Raw genomic sequence first — 14737 nt, forward strand, 5'->3', positions numbered from 1 at the left:
CTGTACTTAGAGGTTTACTTGTCTCTACTGGCCACTGATCATTTTCAGTGAAAGGTGTTGGTCTGGTGGTTTTAAAAATCTGCTCCACAATTGTTCACAGGTATTTTGTGAAATATTTTATTTATATATTGAATATATAGTGAATGAACAGAACTATAAGAAACAGTAGGACCAGGAAATAACATTGCAGTAGGATATAAACCATGATAGTTTTTTGTTCCTACTGCACACACCTTCCTTTTCTCAAATTCCTTGATTTCTGCTTTCTAGCTGAATGTGAAGTCTAGTGCACAAACAAAATGCAGCATTCCATTTGTGAAAGTCAGACCATTTTAATATGTAGAGCTTTATATCATGAACCTATTCTCTAAAATATTTACACATCATTTGGTCTAAAATATTTTTTTGCACAAAAAAGTTAAACGTCCACCTGGCTAAATCTGTGTGCTTTTTTTGGACTTATAGATATAAGTTAGGAATAATTACTCACGCATAAGGTTTACTGCATTTTTTTCTGTTTCTATTAATCATTGAATCCATTATGTTTTTCTGTTTAAAGAAGAGAGCAACTTTTTCCATAAAAATATTGCTTGAGTATTTAAATAAAGGGAAAATATAGTTCCTTAAAGGGAACTTGTAAGTTAATACACAAAGGGGTCAATTTACTAAAACTGGAGACTGCAAAATCTGGTGCAGCTCTGCATAGAAACCAATCAGCTTCCAGCTTTTATTGTCAAAGCTTAGCTGAACAAGTTGAAGTTAGAAGCTGATTGGCTACCATGCACAGCTGCATCAGATTCTGAGTGCTCCAGTTTTAGTAAATCAACTCCAATAGCTATTGGTAAACATTTTTTTTGGAAGTGCCTGTTCCATAACTATCACATTAATATGCATTTTTACTACTTAGCGAATCTATTGTACACCATATGTAGAATCATGATATCTACATATAGTGGGGAAAATATTTAATTTGATCCCCTGCAGATTTTGTAAGTTTGGCCACTTACACAAGAAATGAAGGGTCTATAATTTTTACCATAGGTGTATATTAGATGATATACAGATATCAACCAAAAATCCAGAAAAAACACATAATACAAATGTTATAAATTGAGTTGCAGTTCAGTGAGTGAAATAAGTATTTGATCCCCAAGCGAAACATGACTTAGTACTTTATGGAGTAACCCTTGTTGGCAAGCACAGAGGTAAGTAGTTTTTTGTAGTTGGTTACCAGGTTTGCACACATCTCAGGACAAATTTTGGTCCACTCTTCTTTACAGATCTTCTCCAAATCCTTAAGGTTTCTTGGCTGTCGCTTGGCAACTCAAAGTTTCAGCTCCCTCCATATACATTTTCTATAAGATTAAGGTCTTGACACTGGCTAGGCCACTCCATGACCTTAATGTGCTTCTTCTTGAGCCACTCCTTTGTTGCACTGGCAGTATGTTTTGGGTCATGGTCATGCTGGAAGACCCATCCACGACCCATCTTCAGTGTTCTGGCTGAGGAAAGAAGGTTCTCATCTAAGATTGTACAATTCATGGCCCCGTCCATTGGCCCCTCAATGCGGCAAAGTCGGCCTGTACCTTTTAGCAGAGAAACAGCCCCAAAGCATAATGTTTCCACCTCTGTGCTTGACTGTAGGGATGTGTTCTTAGGGTCATAGTCAGCATTTTTCTTCCTCCAAACATGGCCAGTCGAGCCAAAGAGCTAAATTTTGGTCTCATCTTACCACAGCACTTTCTCTCAATCCTCTGAATTATTTAGATGTTCATTGGCAAACTTAAGATGGACCTGTTCATGAGGAGGGGGACCTTGTGGGCGCTGCAGGATTTCAGTGTATTGTGTTACCAATGGTTTGTTTGGTGACTGTGGTCCCAACTGCCTTAAGATCATTCACAAGCTTCTCCCGTGTAGTTCTGGGCCAATCCCTCACTCTTCTCATGATCATCCTTACCCCATGAGGATAAATGTTGCATGGAGCTTCAGACCGAGGGCGATTGATGGTTATTTTGTATTTCTTCCATTTGCGAATAATTGCTCCAACAGCTGCCTCCTTCTCACCAAGCTTCTTGCTGATGGTCTTGTAGCCCATTCCAGCCTTGTGCAGGTCTACAATCTTGTCCCTGATGTTCGTTAACAGCTCTTTGGTCTTGGCCATGATGGTGAGGTTTCAATGGAAGAAGGATTCTGTGGACAGGTGTCTTTTATACACATAAGGAGTTGTCGTTAGGAGAACCTTCTTAAATAGACAGGACTAATCTGTGTACCACACGAGCACATACTGTAGCCAGTCTGTGGAAGCCAGAATTATTGTTGGTTGGTAGGGGATCAAATACTTATTTTACTCACTGGACTGCAACTTAATTTATAACATTTCTATTGTGTTTTTTTTTTTGGATTTTTGGTTGATATTCTGTCTTTATCATTTAAAATACACCCATTATAACAATTATAGACATTTCATTTCCTTGTAAGTAAGCAAACGTACAAAATCTGCAGGGGATCAAATAATTATTTTCCCCACTGTATGTAACTTGGTTGCTTTGGGTCAGTGACTCAGCCAGTAGTAGGAAGTACACATTTACTTTTCAAAACCAATGGCAACTTTTGCATTTCTATCATTTCAGATTGCTTTTTGAAAAAATATTGACTAAAATGTCTTCTTGCTATGGCTTTTTGTTCTTTTCCAATGCTTAACACGCCTTAAACTAAAGGTAAGCCATGCCCTAAACACAAGACTGGGTCAAATGCTTTCATTGCTTTTTTTGACCTTATCACAGTCATTGGCTACCCCTTCTTGCTTAGAAGGTTCTTTCCAAGACATGATAATCTGTTGGGCTACAGAATCACCCACAGACCCACTTAATATCTTGGCAGTGCTCTCATCAAACTGCAAATTTTTTTCTTGAGTTGACATTCTTGTATAATTTGTTCCTTTTGGATCCTTTTCAATAAACTGCTGTATCCTATTGGGCAAATCCACATCCAGTGATTTTCTCCGCGACTGTACTTCTTTATTATGTGTTTGGCTATCTGGATCACCCCAGTGTGCCATGTCTTCACTCTCAGATGGAAAATGAAATACTCTTGAGTAGGCAGGGTTATGCAAGGACCTGGAGAAGACTGAAGAAAAGTAACAATATATTGAGATAGAATAGTTTTTTTCCCCCTCAAATCACATGTCCATTTATACCAGATTATGTATATAACACAGGTGCAGTATATATTAAATTTAAGGTGAAATTGCAGTTTTTGTTAAGATAAAGAGAGACCCGGAGTAAAACAAGAGAAACAATAGATGGAGGGCTGGTATGACAAGGGTTAAAGGGGCTTAGGTATAGGAGGGGTAATGAAAGTTTGTCAGAGTTAAATAATTAAGGAAAGTTTATCTGATTGGGGCAAGGTTAGGATAGGTGGAGTTTGGGGGGGTGTTTGTTAGCTGGGTGGGGGTGGTCTTCAGTTGGAGGTTAGCCAGCAGGGAACAACTTCAGGAACTTGACCTAAGTTTCAACTTTGCCAATCTGCGGCATCTGCTCGGATATGGGGGATTTGGAGACTCTTCTGTCGCAGCTGCGGGCTGCAGCTGATGTGCATGGCACAGACTGACCACAACCCCCAAGTTAGTGGGTTGTTTTTGGAAGAGCGGCAGGGGGGTCCTGTCCCTGCACCCCCTGCTCATTCACATGCTCGGAGGTCAAGGCCTCCAGAGCGCCTTAGCCCCGATGTGTCTCCCAGGGTCCAGCGTCGCCTTAGGAGCCCCTCTAAGAGCACCTCGAGGGACCCTCCAGCCCCCACACTAAAGCGCTGTTCTGCTAAGGCAGTGGTGCGGCCCAAGAGGAATCCTCTCCCACAGCATGACCCACAGGATGGTGCTTCAATGTCCTCTTTTACAGCCAATCCCCCAGCTGTGGACCGGGACCTGCTTACAGCGCCCACAGGTAGCTTCTCAGGTACCTAAGCGGCTTCGCGAGGGAGCGCAAGAGCTGCGGGAACCGGCCTGACACCAGGGGCAGCTGGTGTCCTGGCCCCTACCGTGGATCTGGAGCGGCGGATATCCGGGAGCAGCGTGTTAGCTTCAGTGGCTGGTGTGCGGAAGAGCTGCACAGTGGGTGGACTGAAGGGTGTGGCTTCTACTACCCGCCCTGGCGGGGAAAGTGTCCGGCATGTCAGTGGTGGTGGGTGGCCTCAGCCTTCATCCAACATGGCGACGAATTAAGTCACAAGCTGCCACTATGGCGCCCAGAGAGCTCTGAGGACAGCGGGCCAGGGCATGGCAGCAGACCAAGAAGAAGCTCCTCTGTCAGAGGGGGAGTTAGAAGATGACTGAGGATGAATCGGCAGAGGAGCACGCTACTGGGGAGGTCTTTGCTGCCGCTGGTGGACCTGCAAATCTGCGGCGGCCTTCGGGCCTGTCCTCTTTCTCAGTTGTGTGGCTGATATGGGAGGCTCTGGTTTAAGGGGGGTTTCGCCGGGTAGCAGCTTTGCTGCAGTGGGAGCTGGGAGTTCTGGTAGTCTGGATGTCGAGGCTTCAGTAGGGGAGACAGCTTTGGGCCAGCTGTTGTCTGGGCTGTGGGATATTTTGGGCTGCCTGGAATCTTCTTCTGGGCGAGGGTTGCCTACGGCAGCTTGGATGCTACCAGTTTTGCTGGTCGATTCACGGAGTAGGGTTATGGGGGCCCTGGTGGTTGGCGGTGTCGCTTTACAAGCATTGTACAGGCCATTACAGGCCCCGCCACTGGTGACTCAGGTGGTATTACCCTCCTCGGGGTCAGGTTCTAGCGGTGCGCCCTTTCCGGGGGACATTGGTGATGTGGACGTGGAAAAGGTAAGGCAGCTGATAAGGAAGGGGACTGTATCTGATTGGTGTGAGGTATATGTTTGTTTTGAGGGACAACTTGGTGCACACCTCAAGCCGGAAGTGAAGGTGAAACCTTGGAAGAGCGATTATGTGGAGATTTTTTTCCTTGCTTCCCTTGGAGAAATTTTACTTGGATCGAGTCAAGTCTGATGACAGAAAAAAGAGAAGGAGGAAAAGCGGCGGTGTAGGCTGATTCCTCTGTTTACTAATTGCCTGCAGGCTTTTGCGATCTTAGCCAGTGGGATTTGTGAGCAGGTGCTGGAGAATTGTCCTGTGTTATTCTGCTACCTGGATGCTCTAGGGGAAGCATATGGAGTCTACGGGCGACTAGAGTGGTTACGGTATGATGAGCAATTCCGACAGCGCAAGCCGCTACAGCCATCCTTATGCTGGGATCACAAAGACATTAGTCTTTGGATGTGGCTCATGACCTCAGCGCGAACTGGGAATTCATTTTTTTAGTCAGGGGCCGGCGGATCTTCTTCCTCTGGACAGTCGGCCAACAAGAAAAAGAGGTATTGGTTGTATAATGAGGGGAACGGTTTGTCGATGTAAGCATGAGTGCTTTGGCTGTGGGGGCTCCCACTCTCTTAGCAGATGTGCAAACAAAGGAAAAGGACAGTCTGGGGATTCTGAGGGTACAAGGGAGGACTCCGGTGTGTATAGCAAGGATACGTCCTTTTCTAAGTAGGTATCCAAATCATAGAGCGGACCTGCTGGATAAGGGATTTACTGACTGTTTTTGGATTCCTTGTAGTCTTCCTCGCCCTCCCCATTCTGTGGACAATTTGCGATCGGCGCTGGCTCACTCAGAGGTGGTTTCGGAGAAGCTGTTGAAGGAGGTTAGTCTGGGTCGCATGGCTGGTCCGTTTGAAGCTTTGCCGCTGGACAATTTGGTGGTTTCTCCTTTGGGGGTTGTCCCCAAGCAGGAACCCAACAAGTTCAGATTAATTCACCATTTGTCGTATCCCAAAAGGGGCTTGGTGAATGAGTATATCAACCCTGCCTTGTGTTCTGTTTCATACACCTCTTTTGATGCAGCAGTGCATTGGGTTCGTTTTTATGGTCAAGGGGCCCTGTTGGCAAAAACGGATATTGAGTCCGCTTTTCATTTGTTGCCGGTGCATCCCGACAGTTTCCACTTGTTGGGTTGCCGGTGGTAGGGTTATTCCATTGACCGCTGTTTACCTATGGGATGCTCCATTTCTTGTTCGTTGTTTGAAAATTTTAGTTTTTCGGAATGGGTGGTTCGGGAAGTGTCAGGGATTCTGTCGATCATTCAGTATCTGGATGATTTCTTGTGTATTGGTCCTGCCGCTTCTAATCATTGTAGGCAGGCATCCAGAAGGGATAATCAGATCAGCTGGCTGCAGTTAAAGGAATCGGGACCAGATGAGTGAGTGAAAATGTATATTTATTAAAGATAGTGACACGCATGTAAACTAACACCAGCAAACCATAAACAAGTAATGAAACATAAATGAACACAGTAAACCCCAAATACACTTATCTAACTAACTTATACAAGTGAAGAAAACACACATAAGCAAACACGACAGGGGAGGAGAGAAAAGGGGAACAGGAAACGGGTACCAGGGGACAGGTCTCAGGGTCAGGATTCAGGATACAGAGTCCAGGACAAAAGACAGGCACAGGTCAGGCAGGGATAAGGCTTGCAGGGGGGAATACTGAAGCCCCGAGCCTCAGTGAAGGGCGGGCTTGTATACTCTTAGCAGTTCCACATCAGGTGCAGCTTGATTATCCGTACATACATCTGCAGGGAGACACCCACTGGTGGCAACCAGAACTACACCCTTTGGTGCTAAAAAGCAACAGTGCCACCAGCAGGTGATCCAAGCAATAACACCAGTCTTGACAGTAAGGTTTTGTTACGGTAGCTACTGTTTGGCGTTCTGCTGGCGGAGACAAAAATGGAGGGTTTGTCTACAGTGCTGAGTTTCCTTGGCATTCTGATTGATACTGAAACTATGGAATGTCGCCCCCCAGAAGACAAACTGACAGATTTGCAGTTGGCGGTGGTCACAGCTCGGGGGGCTAATAAGTTGATACTGCATCAGCTTCAGTGGCCTCTGGTTAAGCTGAATTTTGCTTGTCGAATTATGCCTATAGGCAGGGTTTTCAATCGCCGGCTGCCAGCGGCCACGGCACCTAGCCATCGCATTTGGCTTTTCCCAAATAAAAGGTGGATTTGGAGGTTTGGGAGACCTTTCTGGAATCCTATAACGGCAGGTCTGTGTGGATGTCCGAGCCTATGCCAAGTTTTGATCTGGAGCTCTTCACAGATGCTGCTGGTTATGGTGCAGTGAAGTGCGGTTCCTTGGCTGGCAGCATGGAGGGAGGCTGGTTTGACTAGGAATTTAGCGGTGCTCGAATTTTTTCCTATTGTGCTAGCGGTTGAAATTTGGGGTTCACAATTCTGTAATAAGAAGATCCATTTTAATTGTGATAACATGGGTGTCGTGATGGCCATTAATAGTGTGTCTGCGTCTTTGCCAATGGTGGTGCGTTTGTTGAGGCATTTATTGTTGACCTGTTTGCATTGCAATTCGTTTGTGTATGCGGTCCATGTCCCAGATTGTACTAACTCTTTAGATGATGCTCTTTCTCAGTTTCAGTGGGAAAAGTTTCACTCGTTGGCTCCGTGAGCGACTCAACTGGGAGTTCCTTGTCTGGATTGGCTGTGGCGGATTGTCTTGGAATGACTGCAGCGCTGATTCGGTGGTTGGTGAGTGAAGCCACCTGGTCTGTATATTCTAAGGTGTGGGAGGAGTGGTTTTCTTTGGTTAATGGAATGGGTAGTGCAGTTGTTGACGGAGATGACAGGTTGTTAGTGTTGTATTTTATAGGGCAAAATGTGGAGGCGGGAGTGTCTGTGTTTAATCGGAGGTTGGTGAATCTCGGTGTTATCGCCTGTATGTTCGTCCTCATTTGTTGTAGGTTGCTGGGTATACTAGTGAGGTTGTGGCTACTGTAAGTTGTTGATTGTTGTACATTAGTGGAAGTATGGATTTCAGGTTATTACTTTTGTGTCCGTGTTTGTTGTTTTTCCCTTTACAGGTGGGGGCTTGTGTTTGATCTGGATCTTGGGCCAATCTTGCATTTACTAGGGTGCAAGGAGAGCTGATGTCCGGCCTAACGGATGTCAATTGACCTCTTGTGGAGTAGAGTGGTTCCAGAAGTCGAGTGTTATGCCCGGCTTGATAGGCCCCCTGACATGCTTGTGGTACACATGCTGGGGGTAATGATTTGGGTCCACTGTGTACGCAAGAGCTCATCCGAGATGTCAAATAAGTTTTTTTGCGGGTTTGCATGGCTTACCCGGACTCGTTAATTGTAATATCTGATATGGTGGCTCAGACCCATTGGCGTTTAGCTCGGTCAGTGGATAGTCTGAACAAGCTCGGGTCAAGGTAAATAGGGAGGTAACCCGATTTGTGCTGCACAATGGAGGTTTAGCGATCATCATGGGTTGGATACCTGGAGATATTTAGGTGATGACGCCGTTCATTTGAATGCGGTAGGAATTGACGTGGTGTTTTGGTCTACAAGATAGTGTGCGGAGGGCCATGAGGGTGTGGAGGTCCGCACAAACCTAAGGTGTCAGGTTTGGGTGGCAGGGTGCAAGGTCCTTTTTAGGTTTATATGGGCACAAAAAGGTATGGTGTAGGAACCCAGTTGGTGGGATGTGTATCTGCGAGTTGTCTCAGAGTTGGTGGTTTTGCGGCTGGAGGCTGAAGAAGTGTCACGCAGGTACTGTCTTTGTTGTGATGACCTTGCTTTGTATACTGGTCCAAATCATTTTGTGCAGGGGGATTATGGTGTGGGGTTGTTTTTCAGGGGTTGGGCTTGGCCCCTTAGTTCCAGTGAATGGAACTCTTAAGGCATCAGCATACCAAGACATTTTGGACAATTTCATGCCCCCCTTGTGGGAACAGTTTGGGGATGGCCCCTTCCTGTTCCAACATGACTGCACACCAGTGCACAAAGCAAGGTCCATAAAAACATGGATGAGCAAGTTTGTGGTGGAGGAACTTGATTGGCCTGCACAGAGTCCTGACCTCAACAGGATAGAACACCTTTGGGATGAATTAGAGCGAAGACTGCAAGCAAGGCCTTCTCATCCATATCAGTGCCTGACCTCACAAATGCACTTCTGTAAGAATGGTCACACATTTCTATAGACACACTCGTAAACCTTGTGGACAGGCACCTTAACACCAAGACTTTATTAGCCAAAAGGGTTAAAAACAATTACTAGAAGGATGTGGTAAAAAGGCTCATCACCATTAGACTTGAGAAACTTAACATTAATTAATCACCGGGACCAGACGGCTTGCATCCGAGGGTACTTAGGGAACTCAGTCAAGTGATTGCCAGACCGTTGTTTCTAATTTTTACAGATAGTCTACTGAATGGAATGGTACCAGCTGATTGGAGAAAAGCCAATGTAGCACCAATATTTAAAAAGGGCCCAAAATACATCTCTGGGAATTACAGACCAGTTAGCCTAACATCAATAGTATGTAAACTCTTGGAGGGGATGATAAGGGACTATATACAAGATTTTAGTAATAAGAACGGTATCATTAGCAGTAATCAGCATGGATTCATGAAGAATCGTTCTTGCCAAACCAATCTATTAATCTTCTATGAGGAGGTGAGTTGCCATCTAGATAAAGGAAGGCCCGTAGACGTGGTGTATCTGGATTTTGCAAAAGCATTTGACACAGTTCCCCATAAACGTTTACTGTACAAAATAAGGTCCGTTGGCATGGACCATAGGGTGAGTACATGGATTGAAAACTGGCTACAAGGGCGAGTTCAGAGGGTGATGATAAATGGGGAGTACTCAGAATGGTCAGGGGTGGGTAGTGGGGTTCCCCAGGGTTCTGTGCTGGGACCAATCCTATTTAATTTGTTCATAAACGATCTGGAGGATGGGATAAACAGTTTAATCTCTGTATTTGCAGATGATACTAAGCTAAGCAGGGCAATAACTTCTCCGCAGGATGTGGAAACCTTGCAAAAAGACCTGAACAAATTAATGGGGTGGGCGACTACATGGCAAATGAGGTTCAATGTAGAAAAATGTAAAATAATGCATTTGGGTGGCAAAAATATGAATGCAATCTATACACTGAGGGGAGAACCTCTGGGGGAATCTAGGATGGAAAAGGACCTGGGGGTCCTAGTAGATGATAGGCTCAGCAATGGCATGCAATGCCAAGCTGCTGCTAACAAAGCAAACAGAATATTGGCATGCATTAAAAGGGGGATCAACTCCAGAGATAAAACGATAATTCTCCCACTCTACTAGACTCTGGTCCAGCCGCACCCGGAGTATGCTGTCCAGTTCTGGGCACCAGTCCTCAGGAAGGATGTACTGGAAATGGAGCGAGTACAAAGAAGGGCAACAAAGCTAATAAAGGGTCTGGAGGATCTTAGTTATGAGGAAAGGTTGCGAGCACTGAACTTATTCTCTCTGGAGAAGAGACGCTTGAGAGGGGATATGATTTCAATTTACAAATACCGTACTGGTGACCCCACAATAAGGATAAAACTTTTTCGCAGAAGAGCATTTAACAAGACTCATGGCCACTCATTAAAATTAGAAGAAAAGAGGTTTAACCTTAAACAACGTAGAGGGTTCTTTACTGTAAGAGCGGCAAGGATGTGGAATTCCCTTCCACAGGCGGTGGTCTCAGCGGGGAGCATTGATAGCTTCAAGAAACTATTAGATAAGCACCTGAATGACCACAACATGCAGGGATATACAATGTAATACTGACACATAATCACACACATGGGTTGGACTTGATGGACTTGTGTCTTTTTTCAACCTCACCTACTATGTAACTATATGTAAAAGAGTCCAGCAATGGTGGTAGTCTTGGAATAGTCAGGTTCGCGGCAGGGTGTTGTGTAGCCCCCCCACTGGTCTCCTGTCACATGGCTTCCCACTGCTGGACGGCTGGGATACACCCTGCTGTGGACCTGACCATTCCAAGACTACCACCATTGCTGGACTCTTTTACATATGATGAGCCTTTTTACCACAACCTTCTAGTAAGGGTTTTTAACCCTTTTGGCTAATAAAGTCTTGGTGTTCTGCACTTAGAGGTGCCTTCCTTTTTATCTTGTTTCTTCAGAGTCCTTGCTTCCCTCTTGAAGTGTTGCCTCAGTGTTCTGATTAAACGTCCATTAGCCAGATTCACACCTGCCCTGTTTGGGGACACCCACCTTCTCTGGCCAGGTGTTGTTGCTAACCAGAAGCGCCCTTCATTTTCTTATCTTACCCAGAAGAGTTGAAGCTGCTATAGCTGCAAAGGGTGGGTCAACTCAATATTGAACCCTACAGACTAAGATGCCATTAAAGTTCATGTGTGTGTAAAGGCAGGTGTCCCAATACTTTTGGCAGTATAGTGTTTATGTATATATAGATATATATATATATATATATATATATATATATATATCATATATATCTATATATAGATATCTATATATATCTCTATATATAGATATCTATGTATAGCTATAGATAGATAGAGATCTCTATCTATATATATATATATATATATATATATATATATATATATATATATATATATATATATATATATAGATAGATAGATAGAGATCTCTATCTATCTATAGATAGAGATCTCTATCTATAGATATTTATATCTATCTATAGATATCTATATCTATATAGATCTATAGATATAGATCTATATAATAATTTTGTAGCAGGGTGACCCGGTGCCACTGTATAAAATAGTGGTTTACAATGCCAGGTTTTCTTAGTAGCAAACCCACTAATGGCTCAGGTGTGTGCTGCATTCATCTTAGAGCCCCACCCTCTCAAGGAGGTCAGTGTGTGAAGTGACCCGTGTGAGCGGCTGTTGTGCACCATGGTGTCCAGGTTGAGACAGGCCGATGCCTGAGAGAGAGTCCATGAGGGACAAGAACAGCTAGGACGCTGTAAGGAAAATGCAGAGCTGAGGTGAAGCATCTGTGCATAAGCATTGGGACGTGTTTCATGGTCAAGAGGACCAAAAAGGTACTGATGTGATTGCAGTGAAGTCTGCATGGAAGTGTATTGTCTCGCAAGTCTTAAAGAGACAGTACACCTAATTTTCCTGAATTAAAATGAATTGTGTTAAAAAGTGTTGTGTGCCTGACTGCAGAGATGGGTTGAACAGAACACAAAAAGGAAAGCAAGCCATCACTCAATGCAGATGGATGTTGTTGCCTCTAGCAACAAAGCTAAGCTCAATTATGAGACCTGTGGATCATGGTGGAGTGTTCCCAATGACAGTCGTGACATATAGGTTTGAGAGGAGCCTGTGCAACCAGATGGAGAGTGCTGGAAATTTTCCGCTAAGAGAGTGTGGTCTCCTGTGGCAACGAGAACAAAGGTTTCACTTGAAAGGAGGAGCTACAGCAACAGTGGCTCCACTTTCCAAAAAAGATGGGAAGGAAAATGTTCCATGCCTGAAATGTGGTCAATTGGCGCACAGTATTTTTAGTTGCCCCAGATTTTGTAATACTGCGGGATGTAATGTTTTGGAGGAAAAGCCTGTATCTGCAATATCAGGTTCCTGTTCCAAAGTGTTGGCTGTTGCCATTGGCAACAGGGAATCCGTTTTGCCTGCAAGAGATGTTGGAGAGGTTAAGAAGGCTGCAATATTGCCCTGTGATCATGTGGGGGCATTGGCCTGTGAGAGAGCAGCAGAGAAGGGACTACACCCTCAAATGAAGTTTTCAACTGTTAACTGGAATGGTAAGACTGTTCCTGTTATGTGTGAGAGATACTGAATATGTGTTTAATGCCGGTGAGGAGATCTGTTTCTAAGAGAGACTTGCTGCTGTGTAGTGGGAACGCATGGGTTATTTCTGAACCCACAGCAAGACTGAGGGCTGATAAGGACTTGTCTTTAGTGTACTGTGTGGCAGGAAGACAAGTGGTAAAAATTAATATAATGTGTTGCTTACTAATGTGATTAAAAATGCTGAGGTAAATAATGGGTTAATGCAGTCTGCTAAGGCAAAAACAGCCTTATCCTTATGAAGTTAATGAAGTGCCGTCATACTAGCTATGACAGGGGTGACCACTGGGAGATGTGTGCCATTGCCCCTACCAACTGTGATATGTGCAACAGAGATGTCCCTGGAGACTTCACAGGAGCTTGAGGTTTCCCAAGAAAACAGTGTAGCCGCCCCGACGAGTGAGTGTATTACACATGGGATGAAAAGTGTTGTAATAAGTGTCCCACAGGCTCAAGTTGGTAATGAGCTAAGACAGCCTTTGAAAGTCAGGAATGACGATAATGAGGAATGTATTTCTGACAATAATGACTTGGACAGGCTCAGTGTTGCTGAAAATGGGAGGATGAGTATGACACATGCGTTTGGCAGTGCTCAAGGGGAGCCGCAAGTTGTGTCAGTTACTTCTGAGGAGGAGGTCTCTTTAAGTGTCTCGGCCCCTTGAGCCTTAGCAAATGAGCCCCTCCACTCGCCAGTAAGGGAAAAGTCCCTAAAGTTCTGCGTTTTAGATGTGGGGTGTATAGAAATAACTGAGATGTTATTGGAAATGTTGGATTTGGTGAAAACACTTTCACTGTAAACTTGCAGATGGTCGGCCTGGTACTGCATAGTATCAGTCAGTGGAGACAGGTGGTACAGGCGATGTTAAGCAATGTTTCTTGTGTGGAAAGTGGTCTCACAGTTCTCGGTGAGAGTGCTTCCAGCGGCAGTTGTGTGCGGAAGGTGCTCAGGGGACTGCTAGAAAAGCCAGAAATAGTTAAAGAGACTTGTGTACAAAAACGTGTTGAAAAATGTTGGTTGGTTGAACAGCCACTTATGAAGTGCTGCACAACAGGGGGCGATGTAAAACTGTGGGAAGGTCCCATAGGCAGTAACCGCTTGCCTGTAGGTGGTCTCTCCACATACACTGTCCTAGCAAACAATGGGACAAGAGTTCCATGTGATAGTGTCCATGAGTTGAGTAATCCATTTGGGAATGTTGCTATTGATGTTAAACAGAAGGATGTGGTGTTAATCTCAGATGATTTGGTTGCCAAGGGTGACCACACAGGGGTTAATAAACCTGAAAAACAGATGATGCTGGTTAAGGTTGAGTCAGGTAGTGAGATAGGTCAGTCCCTGACAGGTGTCATAGAAATAGGTCCCCTACAGTCCTGGGAGAGTAGGTCTGGGGGAGATAAAAAGAAATGTAGGATCCCAAGTCCAGAAGGTAGAAGGCATAGTAGGGAGACTGGGAGACTAGTGGGAGCCCATGGTTCAGGAATAAGTGCTTGTGGAAGCACACCCAGAAAAAGATGTGGGTAAAATTCCCCTTTAGGAATAAAGGTCCGTTAGGCGAATGGACTCCTGTTCGTTATAGTTGACACAGAGGTGCCAGAGTGAAGTGCTGGTGGAAACATACCTGGAAAAAGTGTTGGGCCTACACAGCTAACAGCTAGCACAGAGGTGTCCCAACCACAGTGATGGGAATACGTGTTCCTCCTTCCTGTTTAAAACAGGGGGGGGGGGGGTATGTAGCAGGGTGTCCCCAAGCCATTGTGTAAAATGGTGGTTTACGCCAGGTTTTCTGGGTAGCAAGCACACTAATGGCTCAGGTGTGTGCTGCATTCATCTCAGAGCCAGGGTTAGAGCTCAGAACCCCACCCTCTCGAGGAGGTCAGTGTGTGAAGGGAGCCATGTGAAGTGCTGTTGTACACCATGGTGTCCAGGTCAGGATAGACCGAGGCCCAAGCCTGAGCGAGAGTCCATAAGGGACAAAAACAGCTAGGAAGCTGTAAGAAAGATGCAGAGCTGAGGTGCAGTGTC

General features: G+C 44.9%; 1 protein-coding gene across 2 annotated transcripts in view; it reads right to left on the reverse strand.

Moving 5' to 3' along the window:
* Positions 1–439: 439 nt before the first annotated feature.
* The window catches only part of CREB3L3 (cAMP responsive element binding protein 3 like 3), a 673320-nt gene continuing 659022 nt past the window's right edge, over positions 440–14737 (reverse strand). For both annotated transcript variants that reach the window (XM_073594674.1, XM_073594692.1), the window contains one exon: positions 440–3126. In XM_073594674.1, the coding sequence (XP_073450775.1) occupies positions 2747–3126 (380 nt within the window). In that variant the 3' untranslated portion in view covers positions 440–2746. The remainder of the gene's footprint in view (positions 3127–14737) is intronic.

This window comes from Aquarana catesbeiana, linkage group LG01, assembly GCF_042186555.1.
Source record: "Aquarana catesbeiana isolate 2022-GZ linkage group LG01, ASM4218655v1, whole genome shotgun sequence".
Classification (NCBI taxonomy): domain Eukaryota; kingdom Metazoa; phylum Chordata; class Amphibia; order Anura; family Ranidae; genus Aquarana; species Aquarana catesbeiana.